At 46.3% G+C, this 23,961-nt stretch overlaps 4 protein-coding genes across 4 annotated transcripts; 1 reads left to right on the forward strand and 3 right to left on the reverse strand.

Moving 5' to 3' along the window:
• Positions 1-770: 770 nt before the first annotated feature.
• Positions 771-2,525, reverse strand: EsH8_VIII_001035 (major facilitator superfamily domain-containing protein; the record flags this gene model as incomplete). The annotated part of the gene is made up of 3 exons (XM_083270077.1): positions 771-1,155; positions 1,215-2,189; positions 2,257-2,525. 3 exons carry the CDS (start codon positions 2,523-2,525, stop codon positions 771-773), a joined length of 1,629 nt encoding a protein of 542 aa, XP_083129845.1.
• A 2,839-nt stretch (positions 2,526-5,364) lies between these two features.
• On the reverse strand, positions 5,365-5,901 carry EsH8_VIII_001036 (uncharacterized protein; the record flags this gene model as incomplete). The annotated part of the gene is made up of 1 exon (XM_083270078.1): positions 5,365-5,901. One exon carries the CDS (start codon positions 5,899-5,901, stop codon positions 5,365-5,367), a length of 537 nt encoding a protein of 178 aa, XP_083129846.1.
• Positions 5,902-7,449: 1,548 nt separating this feature from the next.
• On the forward strand, positions 7,450-8,563 carry EsH8_VIII_001037 (caleosin family protein; the record flags this gene model as incomplete). Its single annotated transcript, XM_083270079.1, has 5 exons — positions 7,450-7,680; positions 7,740-7,964; positions 8,021-8,182; positions 8,282-8,374; positions 8,432-8,563. 5 exons carry the CDS (start codon positions 7,450-7,452, stop codon positions 8,561-8,563), a joined length of 843 nt encoding a protein of 280 aa, XP_083129847.1.
• Positions 8,564-9,081: 518 nt separating this feature from the next.
• Positions 9,082-10,733, reverse strand: EsH8_VIII_001038 (major facilitator superfamily domain-containing protein; the record flags this gene model as incomplete). Its single annotated transcript, XM_083270080.1, has 4 exons — positions 9,082-10,149; positions 10,208-10,259; positions 10,312-10,430; positions 10,482-10,733. 4 exons carry the CDS (start codon positions 10,731-10,733, stop codon positions 9,082-9,084), a joined length of 1,491 nt encoding a protein of 496 aa, XP_083129848.1.
• Positions 10,734-23,961: the final 13,228 nt, after the last annotated feature.

Here is a 23,961-nt window from a genome sequence, read left to right on the forward strand (position 1 = left end):
TTCCATTGTAGCTGGAAGCCTTTTTCATTATTTTTATAAACAGTTCCGTGTAGTATGACAACGCCGGCTCCGTTATTCCCGCTTCTACCATGCTCAGACCACCCTCCAGCTGATCAACATGTTGCCATCAACCCCAGTCACTACCCCGCAAAAGCTCGTTTCCTCCGAGACCTCGCCCGCAGCTTTAAAAAACCGGACCGGGACTCGTTCCGAGGACTGATGGGTTGGAATGAGTTCAGCTCAAGCCACCTATATCTAAGAGCGCATTACGAGTTTATGTTGGCATTAGTGCCAAGACTGGGTAGACGGCCTTGCCGGTGTTGACAAGAGTCTTGGTTTTGGTCTTTAGACGCACCAGACCGGCCCGTGACGCAACTACCGGCCCGCTCACATAAAATGCTTGAGTCTCAACTGCATAGGCAATGATCAATGGAGGCTTCGCCAAAACAGTCAACTTGACAAAGGGGGCATGGTTTATGCTTCTGAGCAGCAAATCAAAGCCAAACACATCACTTTAAAGATTGAACTGTCTTCACAACTTGCGCATGAAAGGCGAATTTAAACATTAAGTACACAGTTTACTACTTCAAACATGCCGGTATACAAGGTAGGGTGCAAACAGGACATCGTCCGACATCGACCAGAGCCTATGCATACAGCCTTTCGACCCATCTTACACACAGGTCAATAACTCAGAACAATGCCAGATGCTCCTCGAATAGCGCATTGCTATGCCCTCGGACCACATGTTTCGCTGCCACTTTGGCTCATTAGTAAACGTAGACGAAGTTAGGGTTCTCCTTGTCGGTCAAATCAGTGAAAGCAGTGGCGTTGAGCTCGTCGGCCACATAGTTGCCACTCGCGCGCAATTCCTCACGCAGCTTCTCCTTGCGCTTGTTCTCCCAGATGAAGGCGTAGCGGAAGATGAAGAAGAGAGCGAGCTCCAAGCAGTTGGCCACCAACAGCGAGCCAATACCCAGGTGGTATGAGGGGGCCTGGCTGGTCTTGTAGAAGAAGGGGCTTGCGATGTTGCCGATGCAGGCGCCGAACCAGATCATGCCTGAAACGATCATCTTCTTGGACTGGCCGCCGGTGTTGGAGGTGATGAGTGACAGAGAAATCACGAAAGAGGCCTGGTAGGAGCCGGTGAGGTAGCTGGTACGAGTTAGTGACCAAAAAACATTAAGATAAGCTGGGGAAGGCACAGAACGTACAAGCAGATCAAGCGCCCGACGTAGGCATTCGGTGGTGCCAGGAGGAATCCCAAGGCTCCGCCAATTGTAGGCAACATGAACATGGCGCAAACAAGCGTGCGGCTGTTGGCTGGCATGTACTTGTTCGCCAAGGCACCAAGGCCGATCCAAATGACGACAAGAGCGCCTTGCGGGATGCCAAGCAGCGCCGTTTGGAAGGTGTTGAAGCCAAGGCCCTTAATGACCAGGGTGGAGAAGTTGGAGATGCCGCCGTTGGGGACGTTGGAGACGAACCCCAACAGGGTAAAAAGCCAAGTTTTATAGTCCATGTACGCCTCCTTGATTTGACCCCAGTTGATGCGACGTTGTTCAATTCCAGTCTGATTGCGGCGCATACGTGCAATCATGATGAGCTTCTCGTCATGGGTGAAGCCCCAAATAGTTCGTGGAGAGTTGGGGAGCATGAGGGCAAGGATGATGGCCCAGAAGGCACAGAAGGCGCCGACGACGAGGAACTCATAGCGCCAGGACTCGAGTGCGCCCTTGATGTGTCCGATTCCGTAGCCTGTATGATCAAAGTAAGTACGAGGTTGGGTTGACAAGAAGTGGCGAAGCATACCAATGAGACCACCTCCGGCGACGCCAACACCGTTCCACGCATACCAAGCTGAGATGCGGGACGGCTGCTCAGAACGGGTGTAGTACATCGAGGTAATCAGCATGAAAGCTGGGTCGGCAATGGCCTCAAATGCGCCGGACAGGACGCGAAGGGCAAGGAGACCACCGAAGTTCTTCGCAGCTGCCTGAGCCATGAGCAGGGCTCCCCACATGAAGATGTTGAATGAAAGGTACCATGCCGGCGGGCAGCGCTGCATGATAAGGTTGGAAGGGATAGCCCAGATAAGCCAACCGAAGTAGAAGCAACTCGAAAGCCAAGAGTACTCCTCGCCCTTGAGGTTGAGACCGTCTTTCAGGCCGAAGATGGCGGCGTACGATCTGGGCGTTTGACGGTCAGTATATGTACACATGCAGCAGACTGTATTCGGAGACGAATGAGGCTTACAATGTGGTCTTGTCAACATAGTAGAAGAAGTAACATATTCCGAGGAGAGGTAAGATTCGCATATCGAGCTTGCGCAGCAGACGCTTTTCTTCGGCCTGGTCTATCGACTCGTCATTCGGATACCGTGCCAAGGCCTCGAGGTAGATCTCTGGGTGTTGCTGTTGAACGTCTTCATTCTCGACGTGCAGCTTGGGGAGGTCCTGTTCAAGGTGCTCAACATCGCTCTTGCGAGACTTGGCGTCCGCTGCAACGGAAGTGTTTTCAGCCATGTTGAACCAGAACACCACGCCGATGGAGTTCCGAGAGAATGTTCAAGGGTTTGTGGAATGATTCCGGGTTCGATGAAGATCTGGGGAGCTCAAACAACAGATTGCGCGGGATGAATTCCCTTCAAGTAGTCGGCGTCTGAAGGATTGGCGCTTGCGATATCCTTAATGGAATCCTGATACCGACACTTCGGTTAGGCATCGGCTAACTCCCGACGAGGATCGTCAAGACATACACCAGAGCTAGTTACGTGTGGGCAAGCTCTGGCGCACCACCCACCCTTCCACATTACAATGGATCCATTCAAAGACGGGTAAGGTCGGTTTGCTGAGTCGCGCGTGGGGTGCGGGGTAAGGGGGTTTTGGTAGCCCGCGTCAATAGGTCTTAACATCGAACGCCCCTGAGATAACATCAAAGATGGTATGAAATGCACTCTTGAGACATAGAATTGCTCATAGATTAGGTTTAATAATCCTACATACAGATTTTTCGTTTGCGAGGTTATCGTTAGCACTACGAAGCCCCTCAATGTACTACAAGATCCATCGTTGACCAGTGCTTCCAGTTGTCTGTTACTCCCATCCGCAACTCGTGGTAATCAGAGCTCGGACCGCGCCCATTGCAGTATCGCGGGGTTGACTCCGAGGGCGCTATCGCTCCTCCGGTCTGCTGCCCGTGGGGAACTTGCGGGTCTGGAGTCTGGAGATGTGGGAAATGCCCCACCCGATGCGACAGCTTACACTAGAATACGCGCGATGGAGTTGAAAACAGAGGCTCCTCGATCTCTGACTGGCGGAAAGTAATTTCCCGTGGCAGTTTCTCCGATGGGGCTGCGACTGAGGCTCAAGACCGGCGCGGAGCTCAGGTAGTGTCATCTGAAATTCTTAGTTTAGTCACCTTCACCGCGCTGGTGACGCGGTTAGAGAGGTCATTTTCGGATTTTGGAGCCGATGTCGTCTTCAAGCAGGCAGCATTTGGACAATCTGATATTACAAATCTATTGAGCAGCATCAGTCTCCTAGTTTAGATCACCGCTTGGCGGTGATATCAAACAACTATTCCTCTGATTTCATCTAGCGCATCGACTCGAAGCCGTGTCTAGAGCTGAACTACAGCCACTAGCTTTCTTGTATGACTGAGTTGATTGTCGAGCTCGAACCCAACCTCCCGCCCAAAACCGCAGCGTCGCAAGATTCTAAGCCAGCCTCATCCCTCCACGTACGGACTGTTTACCCCCTGCCCCTCCATTGATTTGCAGCTATCTGCAGCACTGGCCTCTCGTCTGCAGGAAGGAGTTTAATGTACACGTGGCCCAGGAAGCCGCACCCGCTAAAGGAGCCGGTCCTGTTACCGGCGAAGGACTGGACCCACTCCTCACGCAAAAAGGAGGTGTCGCGACATACCCACTACTAGGCACAACCAGGAGCATGTGAGTGCCAGGGTTGAAGGCAACATTGTCACCAAAGTATGCAGTGCAATTGGTCTCGATGCCGAGGAGGATGCAAGTCACACGGGGCTCGACGAAATTGCCCGGTTGGATATCGCTGTCGTTGGCCAGAGGGAAAGTTAAACTGCAAGCTGCAAGGGGTGACGGCGATCTGAATGCTCACAGTCTTTTCTCGGGCCTGTGTGTTGGCGACGCCGATAACGCGTCTCCACACATGTTTACAACTTATGTTGAGATGGCGTTCTCGGGCGAGGAATCCTTGCACTCTGCGGTAGGCGCCTCGAAGACACCCTGGAACCAGCTGCGGTCGCGGATGAAAGTGGAACAGAAGGGCATTCCGTCAAGGGTTTGGACCGGTCGCGGACCAGGTCATGATTTTAGACGTTGCTAGTCGCGCCATTCCTCGTCTGTCAGAAAGAATGGTTCGACGTATCCAACAATTGAGAAGGTGTAGAAGAAATTGCCATAGTGGAAGTCATGGACGTTATAATATGTGATTTTGAAATGGAATTAAGAGGCATTATTGCCACAAGACCCAGAAGAGACGACACCTCTCCAAGCTTTGTTGTGGACGAGGCAGCTGGGCTCCAGATCATCACCATAAGTAGGCCTCTGCGGGTTTGTTGAAGACTTCGATACTGGCCTCCATATCTTTGGACCCTGGCAATGCTGATAATCCACGTAATCTAGCAGCCCGGAAAGTGTTTCTTCATCTACGATTCCCATTTTTTAGTGCGGGCTCCTGAAAAATACCGTCTGTGGTAAGAGGAGCCAACCAGCGCGATCCGCTGAGCGGTCTATTCATATGTTGTAGCCCCAAATCCACCAGAACTCGGTGGAAGATCTCTGATATTCGTGAATTTCTTTTCTGGGTGTACGAGAACAGTAGACGCATTGGAGACCCCTATTATAAGAGGCATGCATTCCCTGGATACGAGGGGTTAAACCGAAAAATTTGTTGAACTGTAACGCCACTTCTCTTGCCCTGTAAGGTCCGCTAGCAGTATGTCTGTTGGATTACCTGGCCAGAATACGGGCGATCAGCAGCAACCGGCAGCCGGCCGCTGGCAGCGCAACCCGGAGATCCAACCTCCGGCCTGCCAGCAGCTGTATCTTCACCACCGCTGCTGCTGCCAACCTTTCTACTTTCTTCTTTCTATATAGCAGAGTACAACCATTTTACCGCACTGATTTACCTTTGATTTATCACCCGTACGGGTATCCCTGCGATACCAATAATGTCTCTTGCATCTCAGAAATTGACACAACCTAGCTGATCATTTATTAGTTCGAAATAGAACCAAATGGCGAAGTGAGGTGATTTTGTGAAGAAATCAAACACATATTAAAATAATGAGAATTATAATTTGACGTTAACGAGGCTGATAGCCCAACTAGTGATCGTTCCTAGCTCCGTAAGGCGATGAAGCCAACGCTACTCGCTCCTCGTTTTCTCCCTCGAGCCTGTCATATCCCTTACTATTCCCCATTACACGCTCGTTCTGGCCATAGCCGGGATGCGTTCCTTGACCATATGCAGTCTCTTGGTTGAGGTTCGAGGTAGGGCCGGCTGCTGATTTTTTGTTCTTGTTCTTCTTCTTCACCATCGACTTGATCTTTTTCATGCATTTTTTGATGGCTTTTTTGACGTATTTTGTCGGGTCAAAACCGGGTTTGTTGTTGCCGCTACTGCTGCCATCGTCCTTATCGCTGTTTTTGTTTGCCTTTCGCTTCCTCCTGCGGCATAGGCAGCAGCATGTGACTATTGATACGAAGACGAGGACGGCGACAATAATAACAGCCATGACTCCGCCGGGCATGCCAATTCCACCTTTGCCATCGTTGTCATCGTCTGAGTCGCCGTTGCGAATTTTCAAGAATTGTGTCGGCCCGTTTTGGGCGGCTTGAGCCAGCTGGTGGATGGCGGGCATTGCGGAGTTGCTGTTTTGGTGGATGAGGTGGAGGTTATGGTGGTCTTGGTGGCTGGATGATTTTTCTGCCGAACAGGAGAGGGTGAAACTTCAACAACAATTTCAATTGTGAAAGTGAGGATAACTGGTCCAAGGTATTACCAAAAATCTGTGCTCGGAGCGATGGATGCTGTCATGCTTTTATCTTCAAAAGATAACCATCTCAATTAAATGTGTACCAAAATAAACGTACTCTCGTCAAGGGGGGCCTGCAACACTTCACAGAAGTGAATCGGTAAACCCTATTGCCCCATCTTGAATCCCTCATTTAATGAACTACTATAAATATGTCAGTGCGTCAATGTACTCAAGATTCGGCCGTGCCGGTGGTTGGCAGCTGTGGGGAGTCTGACTCGTGCAGGCAATTTAAATCCATAGGGCTGTGCCGTTCACAGGTCGGGGATGCCGCATAGAACGGCAATGCCCCTGCTTGTTGATGAGCGCTGAATCATGGTTTAACACGGCCCAGCCGAGTCAAGCAATCTATGAATTATCTAGTCTGGGCTTTTAGGAGATTGCAGTTAATACCTTGAAGAAGAGTTGGTCAATAAAAACTGGGCTCTAAAAGATTTCGTACGCCCGGCAACTATGCAAGGCCTGCTCCCTTTCATAAACTATAGTGGACTTAATAAAGCCCATACGATGTGAAGGCTGATCAGTCTCCGTTTAAATTTTGTTTCAAAGAGGTTGCTATGGACCTCGCTCTCATCCCAGGTTGCTCACAAATAGCATTTGCTACACCTAGCTGAGACATTGAGCAGCTCTTCTCGCATTGGTTACAATGTAGCGCTGCATGACATCCATCAGAAACAAATCGCCAAAATAATGGCTGAGGGTGTTCGGGGCTTAAAACTCACCTCGTGGGATCGATGGGAGTTCACATGACTATTAGTTGTCTAGACAGGTGTCGATCAATGATTCCAATTGACTTAGAGTAACCAATGATTAAGGGCGATGGTTTTCGCCTGTAAACTGAATAAAGGCGTTCCAAATTAGTTCAAATCTATATATATTAGGATCCCTGGAAGCAATGTATCGATCTGTAAAGCTGTTTCTCCATCACAACAATGAGAAGTAATCCACTATGAGTCCTACCGGTACTCAGTCCGGGCTCGGGCCGGGCTAGCGGCTCTGCTGTGTAGGGCTGAGAAAACGGGACAAGTCGAACCTTAGTGGTTAAGCTTCCTGGGTGCACCCCATCTCGATTCTCAGGGTCCGGGTGATGGCGGATATTTCTCAATCCCTTTCCACATGTTCAAATATTTCTCAGTTCACATGCTTTTCATATATCAGCATATTAGACAGCGCTATTTAGTTTACGGACGCAGTGTCAAATTGTGATGTGTTAGTGATGTCATATGTTACACGGCGACATGATGTCACTCAACAATTATGAACCCCATTCGGCTAGACACGCGTCAACAAACAGGAGGATAAATAGAATTAGCATCATTCGTGTTGAAATTCTGTTCTCCCGTCATCCAGAGCCTCAAACTAGATTGTCTTATCATGGCTCGCAGCACATCGCCGCAGTCAGACCGGGACATGAAGCAGCTGCCAGACGGATACGGCCCAAGCTTCGCCACAGCTGTCCCAAAATGTCCCATCACATACTTGCGTCCGCCAGCATTGTACGCTGACAAGTTCATCAAATCACCGGGCGTCGCTCATGCGAATCGTGCTCCGTCTACAGACAAGCCAGATGGCAGCGTCGAATACTCGGAGAAATACAACGATTATGTGAGAATAAACAAGTAATGCAATATTCCCACGTGATAGTTTACTAAAGACCAGCATAGACCGTACTACAGCAACATGTATTATTCTGGGATCGTGACAATGATGGTGTAATCACTCCTCTTGATGTCTGGGTTGGCTTCCGAGATCTAGGATTCAACATCGCCACCTGTCTACTTGCAGCGACAGTTATTCCATTCGCGTTCTCATATGGAACAGTCATGCAGCACTCTTACTTCCCAGATCCATTCTTCCGACTCTATGTCGGTGGCATGCACAAGGCAAAGGTTGTTCTCAGCTTCCTGACGGTAGCAGAAACACTATCGTATTGACACTGGTACAGCATGGATCCGACTCTGGTATCTACGATAGCGAGGGTCGTTTTGTTCCACAGAGATTCGAAGATGTCTTCACAAACTGCAGTGCTCGGCGAGATGACACTCTGACACTTGGAGAGGTCTTTGGCCTGATGAGCAGGAATCGCTGTGCAGTCGATCCGTTTGGGGTGAGTTTTGCCATGGCTGCAAGCCTGCGATTTATTTCGCATATGCTACTATCTTTATCATTCGAGGGTAAGCCGAAATCTGACGGAAACATATGGCAGTGGTCGGCGTCGTTCTTCGAATGGGTCACAACTTGGTCTCTCATAGCAAAAGATGGAAAAGTCCATAAAGAGGATCTCAGAAAAATCTATGATGTAAGCTAATCGATAGGATGCATTAATTTCACATAAAGTTAACAATTAGTTGCATAGGGCTCGCTTTTTTGGGAAATCCGAGAGAAGCGACATTCGGGTGAGGGATGGCGGCAGGGCTGGGGCCTGGGAGGAGACGGATTTATTGGTGACAGAAAAAGGTTTAATCCAAGACCTTTTACTGCTCTCTAATAAGAGACTAGGTTCTAGATGTATCATATGATCAACTGATGTATGCGTTCAGAACATACCATTGCCCCAGATCAAAATCAAATCTTAAGAAAGATTGATCAAGCCACACTGTTGGATTACGTGACCGGAATACGGGCAGGCGGTTAGCAGCAGCGGAGCCCAGAGATTACGTCTCCGGGCTGACAACAGCTATATCTACGATTCCGCTACTGCTGCTGCCAACCTCCTATTTTCTCTTCTATATACCCATTTACAGCTTCCGAATATACCATATTAATATTCGACGAGCTCTTGACCCGTACGGGTATCCCTACGATACCAACACACACCTCGCTCGCAAGATTAGGTACACATGAAACGTCGATCAATTCATTGGTTGACTTAATGCTCTGCTCGGTTTATTTGTTATGTATAGTTATATCTATTATGCAATAGTTTTGGGATGCATTCTCTTTGCGACCCCGCTGATAGTTCGCACAACCGAAAGACATATTCAAGGTCCGTACATAGGCAAACCTTCAGGCAGCACTACGGCCAGCTGTAGCTTTGAGTCCGATCTCTCTCTTGTGAAGAAACCTGATGACAAAGGCAATAACAATGAGCAGCACAGAGAGCGCAATCATACTCGGGTATCCCTTGGGGTACGCGGGTGCTTCAACTTGCTGCCAAATCACCAGAGGCAGCCAAGCCTGGAAGACGTACGCCATTTGATTCATAGCACCCGTAACCAAGGCCCTCTCCTCATTGTCGTCGCTGCAGATTTCATGGGCCCAAGCAAAGGTGAGACCGCTGATTCCACCGCCAAAGCCACAGAGAATGAAGCATGCCCACTTGAGACTGTTTGGAACGGCCCAGATTGTAAGAGGAACATAGGCGATGATCTTTACAACGCCTGAAAATACAATTGCTGGCCAGCGAGCGCCTCGGAAGAGACTGTCGGATGTCCAGGCGTAGATGAGTGTGGTGATAATACTAACAACTTCGGTGATGGTTGGGTAAATGTTGACCTCGCGTACGCTGTAGCCCTCGGATTTGAGCCAGAGAGGGAAAGCCGGCTGAGAGTTTCCGCCATTGCCGTTGTTGAACACGATGTAGAGAATGACGAGGGTCCAAATATGCCAACTGGAAAAGATTTTGATGAACTTGGCCTTGGTGTATGGGGCACGCTGCGCACGGCCCTCTAACTGCATGCGCTTCTGGGCCAAAACGATCTCCTCAGGGGTGAAATACCACGCCCTCGTGATCTCGGGAACATCGGGGAAGAAGAAGAAACCCGAGATAGCGATGGGAAGCGAAACGATGGTGTTGGTGATGAAGAGCCACTGCCAACCGTGGTACCCATGGACACCATCCAAGTTGTGTGCGCCAGCCATCAGGTAGCCGGACACCATAGAGCCGACGTTTCCCATGGCATGGAAAAGACAAGAGCGTTTGGCTAGCTCATCCTTCCGGTACCACGAGCCAATAATGTATTGCATGCCAGGGTAAAACGTGCTCTCTGCTAGGCCGATAAAAAAGCGCAAAACATAGATGTGGGTTGCAGTTTGGCATTTTGCTAATAGAATGGTGAGGACCGACCATATCACCTGAGTTGGTGAAAGTTAGTGATTTGCCCATGATGGAAAGGAATCGGTCAGAACCTACCTCGCAAATGGGAATCCAAATTGAAGGACGAATGCGGGTAAGCAACAGATTACTAGCAAAGAATTTAGTACGGCATTTAATCGTGATGATTCGAGCCTACTCACCTGGGAATCTCTCCAACAACATAGCCAACAGTCCAGCAGACCTGCATGTAGTTCAACTCATTTCCATAAAGGCCCAAGTCTTCCTTCATGCCTGACACGAATGCATTATTAATGTTGACCTAAGGTAATTAGCCTTGTCATTCGCTTGCGTTGGGGTAGGACTGAGGTACCTGGTCGAGGTACTTGATGAAATATCCAAGAGAAGCCAGCGTCATCAACACGGCATCAAGTTTGAAGAGGAACCGGCGCTCTTCAGGCGACTTATCGAAAGTGTCCCAGAAGTAAGACTTCCATGTTCTCTTGGGGGTATCCTGGAGAACCTCGGTAATAGACGGAGTAGCACTGTCCTTAATGTTGTTTTCGACTGAGACAGACTTCTCGTCAACGCCCTGAGGACGAATTTCCGTGACAGAGCCTGTCATTTTTTCTGCGGGAACCGCTCCGGAAGTGAATTGAAGCAACTTTTGCAGAAGGCCGGTCCCAATACCCCGAAGAAGTCAACCAACTGTGTCAATATTCTCGACCGAATGGGGCAGGTTATGGTCGGATATTCTGATGATCGTAGTTCGTGCTCGAAGACGTTATATCTCCGTTTGTCTATTCGCCAAGGCATCGCCACCCCATGCAGAAAGCAAATTCTGCGTGAAAGAGTCTGTCGCAATCGAGGAGAATTAAGTCGTCAGCCATGTTTGACCTGGTTCGACGGCAAATTCTTGGCGCAGTCTGCTTGTGTAGTTGGTCAAGACTGGGGCTGACATGGACGAACATGAAAGAGTCTTCCGATCAAGGAGATCAACTATCTGATAAGAAGAGATATGTTGACCTTGACTCGGAGATTGTCACATTCAGACACGGATCTGGCTAGGTCAATCAGAGACCTCTGTTGGAAAGGTCGTATGATGCATCACTGCAGGGATTGGACAATTGGGTACTGAAGCCTGTCGATTGGAGTGCCAATAAAGCCAAGACCAACCACTTTTGGGCAAGTCCTATGGCTGGCTATGGCGGGAGCTAGGATAACTAGCTCAACGGATGAATATTTTAGGCTGCGGAGATGTCCCACGGGGTAGTAGAGTAGCTGCAGAATACCGGTAGCATACACCTTACATGAGATAAGGTATTGGCAAGGGCCATTCGACAAATGTCGATGACATGAGTAGAGTGCATAGTCACGCCATCGAGAGGGGACCAGTCAGAACCCAAGAAATGTATGGTTCTGCTCACATATATTCGCCGAAGCGTGGTGCAGCTGCATCCTACCGGAACTCGTCGGTAGTCGGAGGCCTTTACGGATTGAGATGTAGTCGGGGTTCGGTCCCAGCGTTGTCGGCGCATCGGGTGTCTTGGCGGAATGGCATCAACTACCATCGGGGTTACGCCATCGTAAAATGTCTTCAGTGTCAGGCAAAGCGACGCGAAATCGCGCATGTTTTCATGGAATATTTCTTCCATAACTACCAATTTGCATGGATCAACTTATCTAAGCAAGCCTGAACTATCCATGGATTTTCCCCAACGATAATGAGGAGTAATGCATATGGGGTTTGAGGGGGTGGGTGCCGCCATCTTCAGGGTTGCTCGCGTCATTGCAGGGGTTTGGAGACGATCAGATTTGACTATTTGGTTCTCTTTATGATTCTTCAGTGACCGTCTGGTCTCCTAGATCATAATGTACACCTAAATTTCAGTTTTCATCATGGCAGAACCAGCTTCAGAACCGGCATGATTGTTTGGGATGTTGTCTTTTAGCTCGAAATGCCCGACTTAGGCTGCCGATTGCTAGAATTATGTCGCTGGTTAAAGGAAAGAAGCATGCATCGTGGAGCTTGAACACTCCGGAGTGCGGTAAGTTGTAACTGAAATTAAACGCGCGAAGTTTTGAATTCTTATCACTTAATTGCATATTTATCCAAAGATCAATTTTTGTTCTGCAGGATATTGATGGATCAAGAACAAAATAGTACTTTTGTATGACAAACGGCTTCTTGCAGAACGAAACATGGAACAAACTAATTTATAAGTGAGTTTCGATATGGTTTAGTTTTAGAGCTGATTGTATCAACTTGCCACTCCAACCCGAAGCTCTGTCCAATGACCTTTGATGGCTGTTTTCTCTTCCTCCGACAGAACAATCTGGAACCAATGTTTTAACGCCTCGACCCTCTCCTCCTCAGTCTTGCACTCGTGTACTACTTGAGTTAAACCACCTAGGTTCTCCTTCACAGTTGCCACAACCAGCATCCTCTTCCCTACGATTTCTTCATCAACCTCTTGACCATCCGTTCCAACAACTTTTCTCCCTCTAAGGAATTTCACAACTAGTGGAGAATACCTTTGGAACGATTCAGGTGATGTGCTTGTGTACCAGTTCATGACTTTAAAATCCGCTTCCAGAAACTCAAATTCGGGGAAGGCGTAGAACGAGTTCCAATCCTTTTCAAACCCGTTACGATATTGATATATCCAAAGCTTCGAAGACTCTGTCCTGTGTACTTGAGTTGAAATATGGTCACGCACAAGACGGACTTCTTGTGACCCAAGGTTCTGCACTATTTGCCCATGTACAAGTGGTACTGGCTTGGTGGCTCCATCTCCACCGAAGGCTACGTCGACCATGTATCTAGAGCCGTTCGGTAAAGCAACGATACTCACAATGTGTGTCCTACGGTACCGTTAGCTAGTGCATCCACATGTGTAGATTGCAGGGCTTACGAACCAGCCGATGTGATCTCCACTTGGAACTCCATCCTTTCGAAGGCGGATCCTAACACCTGCCATGTATGACTGAAACCCAAGTGTTCTCAAAACATGATGCATCATGATGCTAACTTCCATACAATAACCTCCCCGGCCTCGGCCATCGCTGACCAACTTCTGGAACAAATGCTGAGGGTTCAGATCGATCATCCTCGACTTTGAATAGTGCAATGAGAGGTTCTCATAAGGGATGGTGGAGATGGTGTGAACATGGAGAGCGGTAAGGTAGGCGATATCGTGGCTTGGTTGATTGTCATGACGGTATTTTGTAGGGAGTTGGATATAACTCTCGAATTGAGATATTTGCTGGGAGCTCAAAGCTGGAGGTGACGACTGTGACATGATTGCGGCCTGCCTAAAAAACGAAGGAGTTTTTTGTGAAGTCCAACAAGTTCCTTCGCAGTTGTGGTGTGTGGTGGTATAACTTTATTTGTGTGAAGGTGGTGAAGGGACGGTGAGTCATGAGAATTTGCATGGGGGGGCCATCCCGATACATTCCGCGATTGCGCTGTGTGTGGCTAAATAACTATGCTAATGTCGGCAAAGCTACCAGGCCGCTAGAGGACAGTGCTAAACGACAATAGGTTACTTCGAATAGCATTTGAGTAACCCCAACGTAGGCAGGTGGTCTGGCAGCGGCCATTATCTAAAATTTAGGGTGACTAAAATATCTCAACTTGTTGGAACAGCACTTGGTACGACCGTACGACAGCAAGGCAATCAGGAGTAATTGGAGATAGGTGTTTAGGGATTAACCTGGTTCTCGGTTAATCCTCGGCTGTCGGACTCGAACCACGTACGACGACGTGGTTGGATTCCCCCGCACAGCGAACCTAGCTTAGACATCACGACCAATTGAACACTATTGCATTGCAGCACCTACGGCACGTATACGTACTAGAGCCCATTCAACACTGATTAGTGATTGCTTCGGGCGATCATAGATTAGCAAGAGTGAAGAGATAAGACTTAAGTCTGCGGATCAAGCCGTGCGGACTCCTTGTGCTTTCTCCCTAAATCAACTACTGTCGCCTGGCAAGTTAGAACCGGGTAGTTGAACCTTAGGACGACGATCCCTTTATTTCTCGTACGAATGGAACCCCTACTGTCGCCTTGCAAGTAAGAACCGGGTAGGAGTTTAATACGTACGACAACTAGAGAAGACTGTGTGCGCTACTGCACATCTATACAAGCTAGACATCACACGAGACGACGTGATAGCCAACTGACAATGTTATCGATAGAAGTCCTAGACACCCAACCTTAATTAGAGGGATGGACGTACGAAGAGATAAGCTTTAAAAGCGAACTCCTAATTACATAATGGAAGAAGCTAGTCGACCTAACACTATAGGACGTACGAATCGATATTACTAAAGGACCGTTAGAGATAGAGCTTAATACGTTCTTTGCACACGTAATAATGGATATCGTCCAGCTTAACCTTATAAACAGCAGCCTGAGAAGCAGCCTGCTTGATGACTTTAAAGGGTAGGCGGTATACCAGTTTGACTAAGTGAATCGTATGCTTGTAAAAGAGCTTATACGAGTTCTAGAACAGAAGGATACCTATATTCCAGACGCATAAAAACCATTAGAAAGGCTATATAAAATAATGTAGATCCTAGAGGTGCAGTTAGCAGCAGTAGAGAAGGTATAACAACAACAACCACTTACTGCTATTTAGAAGACACCATCTCCCATTAGGACTACAATCAAGTAATCGTACAACCGATAATTAATAGGACCACCTCGCACGACAACAACCGAGCCGATCGAACGATCCTAATCTACTATACGAAACATACCACTAGGGGCGAGATTCATACAGGAAGTTGAGAACTTTCTATAGCTACCCTAGCAACAACAACAACAGACAATAGCAGTGTGTCAAGGGGATAATGTGTACGACCTCCCACTAAGACGAATCGTATATAATGGACCGTACGATCTACAGATAATATCTGCCTTCTAGAAGGGATAGAGAAAAGATAGGAATTATACTAGGAAACTGTACGACATTCTCTATAATAAAGCACGAGTCTTTATTAGTGTCTGTTGAAGACTCTAAATTATAGAGGATTAATACTATACAGTATTCCCAGATATCCTAGCTGATCGTGTAGAAGACTTCTACTTATACTATATTAGACCCGACAAGAGGTAGGATGAAATGTACAACATGCTGGATACGCACTTTAACACCAACATCAACTATAATTAATACTAGGCGGACTAGACAACTCTAACATTCGCACGAGTTAGAAGGGAAAACCTAGATAAGTTAATGGTTGAAGTATTAGAGAGTCTGCTTAACAAACTGCAACTCGTATAACAAGCCCTTAGGGAAGGATATTAAGGAGAATTACTACTTCGTACGATAATTATAAGAGCATGCTGTGGAATCCTAGAACTAGAATCTGCTCTAATTTAATAAAAACCAACATGCAAAGCATTATTCTCCGACTTAAGAGCATCTCTCTAAGTGGCGATAGATAGAATGACCTCTACATCGCACGATATTAACTTTGTAGACCGATAATATAATTCAAACTATAAAGACCGCTAGAGACAATCGTACGACAAGAGGAGAGGTTTCTTAAAACAAGTTATACCGTACCGACCAGGACTAACATACAGGTAAAGTCAATAAAACCCACGATTCAACCGCCAAAGTATATCAAACAAAAGATACTTTATCTGTAAGAAGGAAGGATGCTGGTTAATAAATCACCCTGAAGCGGAAAGGAAGCGTGCGATGGATTAGTACTTCTAAGCCTGTGAGGTGCTAGATCAACCGACCTCACACGACGAGTACGCATTATACCTGCTAGACTTTAAGGGTGACAACCTGCTACAAGACTCGTATGATGAAGGAGAAGATACAGGAGATGAATCAACCTCCAACTTCTTGATGACGGCATTATTCTTTTATTGTACGACAGGGGAAGATATTTTCTCAGCACCTAAGATAGAAGAGGCAAGCTAGTTCGTACTACAAGACCCTTATAGAACAGTCTACTAAGGCGAACTATGGGATACTGGTGCAGCTAAGTTTTCTACTGTTGGTAAACTACAGGTGGTAGCCTACTTACGTAAGAATCCTAATGCGAAAGTATCTTAGACACCAGGGTCAGCACACGTACGATTTAGAGCCCACAAGTCTATCTCATCTATTGGAACTATTGAGATAAACAACCCAGTCGGACGAGTTACATACTACATCTTAGATACGCTAACTCTATTCTTATTCTCACTACATGATGCAGATAAGTTAGAAGCGTATTTTAACAACGTCTCTAACGTCATTATACAAAAGGATGGAAAGATAATCCCAGTTATTTGGAAATAGGGACATCTATTCTTTAATGTTAGTTGTATGGAAGCAGGGATATTCTTTATAGAGAACCAACTTAGAAGATTACACTGCTGCTTTAGACACCTACGTACGGAACGTCTATACTAATTGCTTAAGAATACTGGCCACCAAGATGTAGATAAGAAGATCCTAGAGAACATCTAGAAATTCTGTTATTACTGCTAATCGCACGACTAAGCTCCTCGACGTTTTAAATTCTTACTAAAGGATGAAAGCCATTTCAACTATAAGATTGTTGTAGACGTTGTACGACTAAAGGATAGAAATGTCCTGCACGTTATCGATACAGAAACAAGCTTCTAAGGGGCAACCTTCTTGAAATCCCTATCCGCATGAGACACCTGGAACGCCTTATGTTGATGCTAGATCTATACCTATACAGGCCTACTAGATTACATCGTATATGACCCAGGAACTAATTTTGCATCAGCGGAATTTAGGAATAACGCTGAGATTATGGGAATCTCGTGTAAAGAGATGCCAGTAGAAGCCTACTAGGCAGTAGGAAAGATTGAAAGATCGCATGGCCCACTCAGACGGGCGTACGACATTATTCACGCTGAGATCGGGCATTATATGGATGAGGAGACTATTCTCTAGATGGCTATTAAAGCCTTAAACGATACAGCTAGGCCACATGGTATTATACTAACACTGCTGGTATTTAAAGTATACCTGAGGATCAATAAGGATTCACTACCGTCACTAGAGATTATACAACAGGCAGAGGCCATCTAGAAGGCTATAAAGATGCTAAGGAGTATTTATACGGAAGTAGAAATCAACCGTGCGATTAACATACGGAATGGCCTGAATATCGACAAAGTCCTCTTATTACCACTTTGTAGTGAAGTGTTAGTCTGGAGAGAGAACAAGGGATGGACAGGCCCGTATAAGATCCAGAGTATTGATAGTTACATAATTACAATCGACATGGTGAATGGTCCTACTTAGTTTCATACGACGCACATCAAGCTATACTATCGTGCGTAAGAGACTACACCACCGGATCCAGAAGTTGCCTAGGAACCCTAAGTTCTAATCAACCAACTAAGGAAGAGGGGAAGACCAAGAAGACAAGAGGCTTATGTTCTAATTAACCAGCTAAGGAAGAGAGGAAGACCACTAAAACAGCCTGTACGATAGTCACTAAGAATTAATTTAATACAGAAGGAACAAGATAATTACAACCTAGCAATTAAACTTCGTTTGGATAACATCATTACAACACTAGGTGGACCGTATGAAGAATTAGACGCATTAGAGATTAATACTCTAATCAGCCGAGGAGTCTTTACATTCGTACGATATAACCCAAAGAAGCATGGAAACTTACGGATTTACACAACCCGTATGGTATGAGAGATTAAGAACAAGACAACCAAGCCTATCGAGAAGTCCAGACTAGTGGTATAAGGGTATAGAGATGAAGAGAAGGAGAGCATCTTGATACAAGCACCAACCGTATAGCGGATAAGCTAGAGACTAGTCCTAGCATTAGGCCCAACGCTTGTATAAGACTTTGCAACAAAAGGGGAACTTAGGGATATCACTCAGGCGTATATCTAATTGTATGATCTATTAACAAGAACCATTATTGTACGACTGCCTGTAGAACTTTAAGATCGATACCCTAAAGGTACTCTTATGTATATCATACAACCACTATATAGGCTGGCTGAGTCAGGATTATACTGGTTTAAGACCTACTACAACCATCACCTGGAATCCCTTAAGATGACAACCTTAACGTACGACCCATGCCTGCTCTACACCACAAGTGGACTAGAAGATTTTGGAATTACAGCCATGCAGATAGATGACACATTCGGCTTTGTTACCGTATGATTCTTAGAGAGAGAGGAGGAAGAGCTTATCAACAAGGACTTCCGTACGAAGCTGAAGACAATATTAACCTAAGAACAGGATGTTGACTTTAATAGAGGGAGGATTAAGACCTTAGAAGGAAACATCACGTTATGCTAAAAGGGATAAGTTAATAGTCTTTGCACGATTAATCTCAAGGTGCAGGATGCATAACAACAATATGTTGCCTAACGCGCACGAGGCGTATATCTAGCATCTATCTGCCAACTAGAGGCATTATACAATCTATCTGTTGCTGTACAGGTTAAAGAACTAGAACAGAAAGACATTAAGGCACTAAACGTACGACTGAAATAGCAAATTGATAATCCAAATAGAGGGTTAATATACATCCTATTAGATTTAACTTGGACGAAGCTGTACATCTTTACTGATGGATTATTTGCAAACAACAACAACCTCTTATCCCAACTGGGATTCGTGATTATACTGGCTATGGAAACAGCTTGTACGACTACCAACTTTGAGATCTAAGGCAACATCATCCACTAGAGTTTAATGAAGTGTAAAAGAGTCACTAGGAGTGTGTTGGCAAGCGAGTTGTACGGCATGACTACAGGGTTTGACAGTGGTATCGCCCTTAGTATAATACTTAACCGCATACTTCAAACACTCTTACTTCTAAGAGTACCTATAGTGATCTGTTTAGATTCAAGATTATTATATAAATACTTTGTACGATTAGGGACAACAGATGAGAAGAGACTTATGATTGACATTATATCTCTACGTGAATCGTACGAAAAGAAAGAGATCTTAGAGGTCAGATGGATTGATGGTAAAGACAACCTAGCAGACGCCTTCACTAAGAAATCACTAAACTCTATACTAGAACGATTAATCTCGACAAACACACTGAAGATCAGAATAGAGGCATATGTAGACAGATTAGAAAGTAAGTGTAAGGAGAAGAGTAATTAATTATGTCGAAATTACCGAGTTTACCCTTGCATGACTACATCTTGGATACTGTGAATTACTGAGACCACCCTTGCACGACTATACCTTAAGATGAACTAAACTAAACGCCTCTATCGTATGATACAACCCCAAGAAATCAACCCTTAATCATTAAAGTATTCTGGCCGCTAATAGAGAGCGCGCCACGATGTCTACGACTACGTCCACTACGTCTACTGCATCCACTACATCCACTACAACTACAACCCCAAGCCGCACGAGGGGTAGGACTACCGCCACTAGAGCTACTGTCACTAGAGGAGCTGGAATTAGAGGTGGTTACGCTGCTGATATTACTACCAGCACCATGGTACTGACACCGAGCGCCGTGCGACATATAGACGCATTCGGTGCAGGCACCATGCTGGAAGTCATTAAGACGACGGCAGTTGCGGAATCGATAAGGAGTATTACGAGCATACTTGTAGTTGCAAGCGGCAATATGAGAGCCGTACGACTGAACCAGGATAGATTGAAAATATCCCTCCTGACGGATAAGCTTGGTAATAAACTCCTAGACGTTGTCGCTATTATTGATGCGAATGTTGATGTTGCATAATGGAATGGCGATAATGTGACGTTCTTCATCCTACTAACAGACGTTAGTAAAGAGGCTTGTACGACAAGGGAAGATCAACATACACTGATGGCAAGGGCCATCATGAATACGCGCTGGTTCTCATTGCTAGTGGGGAGGCGGATCTAGCGATCGTCGCCCTGGCTGCGGATCGTGATCTAGCTGAGGGGGCTGACACGGTTCTCGACGTTAGCAAGGTTTACAGCTATAATGAAGGTCGTACGAGAAGCTGTCAACAAGTCAGCAGGCAGGGAACCAAGAAGGGTATAGCAACGTACGAGTAGGGAATGAAGAGTTGCAGGTGTATAAAGGTGTACTTAGATGCATACGAGAAAGGGAAGAGAATTGTGTGTGCGTACGAGAAAAGAAAAGAATTAGTGATGAAGAAGAGAAGCCTGCAAGAAGCGGGTGAAAGGTAGGGGTTTATATATAGGTGGAAAAGGGATGTAATCACCTGGCCGGAATTTACTGGAAGGGAACTAGTAATTCACTGTTGTGGAAGGAGTAGGCAGGAAGGAAGGAACTGCAGAATTTTCAACCCGCCAGGCTGCCTATCCGGCTGGAACAGGAAGGAACCTATAGGTTGGATTACCTACTTGTTGTACAACGAGTAGGCAAGAGTGAGGGCATTCAGAAGGGTGTCGTACGGCTATAAAGAAAAGATTGCCAGTGTTGGAACAGCACTTGGTACGACCGTACGACAGCAAGGCAATCAGGAGTAATCGGAGATAGGTGTTTAGGGATTAACCTGGTTCTCGGTTAATCCTCGGCTGTCGGACTCGAACCACGTACGACGACGTGGTTGGATTCCCCCGCATAGCGAACCTAGCTTAGACATCACGACCAATTGAACACTATTGCATTGCAGCACCTACGGCACGTATACGTACCAGAGCCCATTCAACACAACTACACCATAGCACAATTTTGCATGGATTTAAGATACGAAACCCATGCACGCGGGTGACAAAAGAAAAAAAGGCGGCTCACCCTTAATTATTTATATACGATAGCTCAGTGATTTATTTATTTTATTATATTTCATTTCTTTAGTCAATTAACAGCTAGTAAAATTTTAGGGCAAAGCAAAATGGAAATCCGAAGGTGATCTTATGATGTATAATCCATTTTTCACCTGCGTACCCCGCCAGATCACTTATAGCCCTGGGAATATTATCGGGAGTCGCACTATTGTCATTTAATTTCAAGGAATAAGGGCACTGTCTGCCAGTTCAGCCATTCAATATTATCTCGCCGTCATCAGAGAGAGATGCCACCTTGGAAATTGACCCAGCATGGGGCAGCTGGTTTAGAAAGGAGTTTAATTCGATTTTGTTTTTTCTAGTGACACAGTGCACTACCACTAATATCAACTAATGACTCGATGGATTTCAATTCAAATGGTTATGAGTTGCTGCCGAGGCTAGTGTCACGGCGGGATCCGGAGACGGCAGCTGCGGCAGCTGGGTGAGGTCTACGCTGGGCCATGTGTGAATACTGTGTTGCAGAAGGAATATACAATACATCGTCCCTACTATAATGCAAGACCTTTGATAGTTTGTTGTTGTTGGATTACCCGGCCAGAATACGGGTAGGCGGTCAGGCCACGGGAAGCGGTAGCAGTCGGGCCCGGAGATTCTGCCTCCGGGCCGCCAACGGCGATATCTTCAACAGCTGCTGCTTCCGCTGGCTGCCTCTCTTTTCTTCCTCACACACACACATCTAAAGAATACAGTACCAGTTTTGCTCTTTTACGTACGTCTGATTTACCACCTGTACGGGTATCCTGTGATATCAACAGTTGTTACGTTTGGGCCGCCAGTCCGACTGGCAGCTGTACTGCCAGTCTCCTGACACTAGGTGTATTCTGAAAATTCTGAAAGGAAATGGAGATGGCAATCAAATTGCCTTGAGTGAAGGTGAGGCGCGGATTAATTTTTACAGTCGAGTTGGGTAATTCATAGGCACGCCGTCGCGACAATGCTGGACCTAAATATGTGAATGACGCCACCCACGGCCGCGTTCTTGATGCCAGGGGTACGGTATTTAAAGAGACTGTGGGTCTCATTGAAAGAACTTTGGCGATCCTCAAAATGCCTTCACTGGGGGTAGCATCACATGACTTGACAGCATTTGAGAGGTGACTTGACAAAAGTATAGTAACAAGGTTGTTATAGGCAAAAGTACTTGGTTAAGAGGGACAGGCAGCTATGGGTTTTATAGCCTCGTACGCGTCACACAGCTTCGGCGTGGTCATTTCATAAGACTTGTTGTATCATGGATCAAGAAACTTCTTGTATACCGTTATCATAAAACCAAAACAGGGGATGAGAAATGGGGGAAATGACATTCTGTAATTAAGCTTGGGAGGGTGGCTTGTCCGTCGGATCCTTTGAGCCTTGGCGTAGAGATTGTAGTTTGCACGAGGTCACTTGTCAGGCCACGGTCATATGCATTGTAAATTGCTTAAAATATGAAAAAAGACTAAACATCAGCTATCAAATTTCTCCTTTAAGCATACCTAGTTCAAGTGCTGGTGGATCGACATTTCTGGAGCCCTACTATAGCTAATATGACTTGTGCTTGAGTATTTTGGCTTGCCTTGTACAAAATGATATTCAGCTAGAATAAGAGTGGTTCTTTATTATTATTAGATATCTCTTAATGCCTGGCATTGACTCTGATCTCGCTGTATTAGGGCCCGAAGTTCGTTTCCGAGGGCCTCTGTTCCACTTCCTTCGCTAGTTTGATTCCTATCCACCATTTAGGCTTTGCTTCCGTTTTCTAGTGCATTTAATCTTTGAAACTCTCGTATTACTAGTCTCGGATTCTATTGGGTCATGTCTTTGCACCGGCTAGTCTGTTATGCTGTCACGTTCTTTCCATGATTAAGATTCAAAAGCAACCGTCGGGGATATAATAGTGTTGGCCTGTAAATCATTCACAATCTCCACTCCCATGTCCTAGGTTTGATTTGAAAGAATCCTTTGAATCCAATTCCGCTGCGCTTTTATTGAGGACGGAACTCACCTCGAATCATGTCACGGCCACACCGAGGAAATGTAGCGCGGTAGTGCGCGCATGGCTGTGGAACACTTCCGCAACGCCCATCACCAAGCGCCTTGTCTGTGCATATTCTAATGCACGCTACACAGTTCTCTTGTAGAACAAGCAGCCGCTTTTGCCCGCAAGAACATTCATTCTACGCGGGGACAAAATATTTCAGCTGTCAAAATGCTTTCTTCCCCCTCCGCCAAATTCAATAAAAGAACACAAGTGCAAAACTTTCATAACCCTCAGCCAGCAGATCAAAAAACTTCTCAAATTTTCTTTCTTAAATGTTCATTTACTCTGTTTGGATTTTGCGGTGGTGGTGCTTTGACCTACCCCTTGGATATATCCGCCGGTGTGTTTTTCGCCCCGCGTGCCTCGCTCCCGCGCTCCTAGCTCGTCACAAAGGGAAAATATCACACGGAAACAGGGACATGGCTTGCAGAGGCAATTAACGTACCATATCGGTACACCAATTCCATTTCATTTGGTAACCAAGCTTCAACTCCTTATATTTCCAGTTAAAGCTTTTTACACCAGCAAGTCGAGTTAACCATTTGAGATTATGACTCGGCAACAGAGGCTTGTTAATTCGTCCGCCACAATGCTGAAGGTTAGGGGATCTGAGTGCTTCCGCCAAGATGACTTGTGAAAGCTCAACTGCAAATAAGCATGCAAACTCTCTTATATTACATATTCCAAAACATCAGTCCAATGACCTAGTTCAAAGTCTGTCCCATTCATTGAAGCGGCGGTAGTGCTTGTCCTGGTTATCAAGAGAGGTATATTATATGCGTCCTCCAACCAAGACTGGATGCTGTTCACACATCGACAGCTAATTCTTAACCGACAACAATTTCTAGAAGAAACCCGCACTTTTGAACATCTACCCATCATGCATTGGTCCACCATCCCGTCTCTACTTCTTGCGACGGCCATCGCCCAAGTCGCCGCCCGCGACTTCTCGCGGACTTGCAGCGGAATTTCCTACGGCACAACGACTCTGCGCGCTAATTGTCAAGACTCTCGTGGCGATGGT

This window comes from Colletotrichum jinshuiense, chromosome 8 (assembly GCF_051148585.1).
Source record: "Colletotrichum jinshuiense chromosome 8, complete sequence".
NCBI lineage: Eukaryota > Fungi > Ascomycota > Sordariomycetes > Glomerellales > Glomerellaceae > Colletotrichum > Colletotrichum jinshuiense.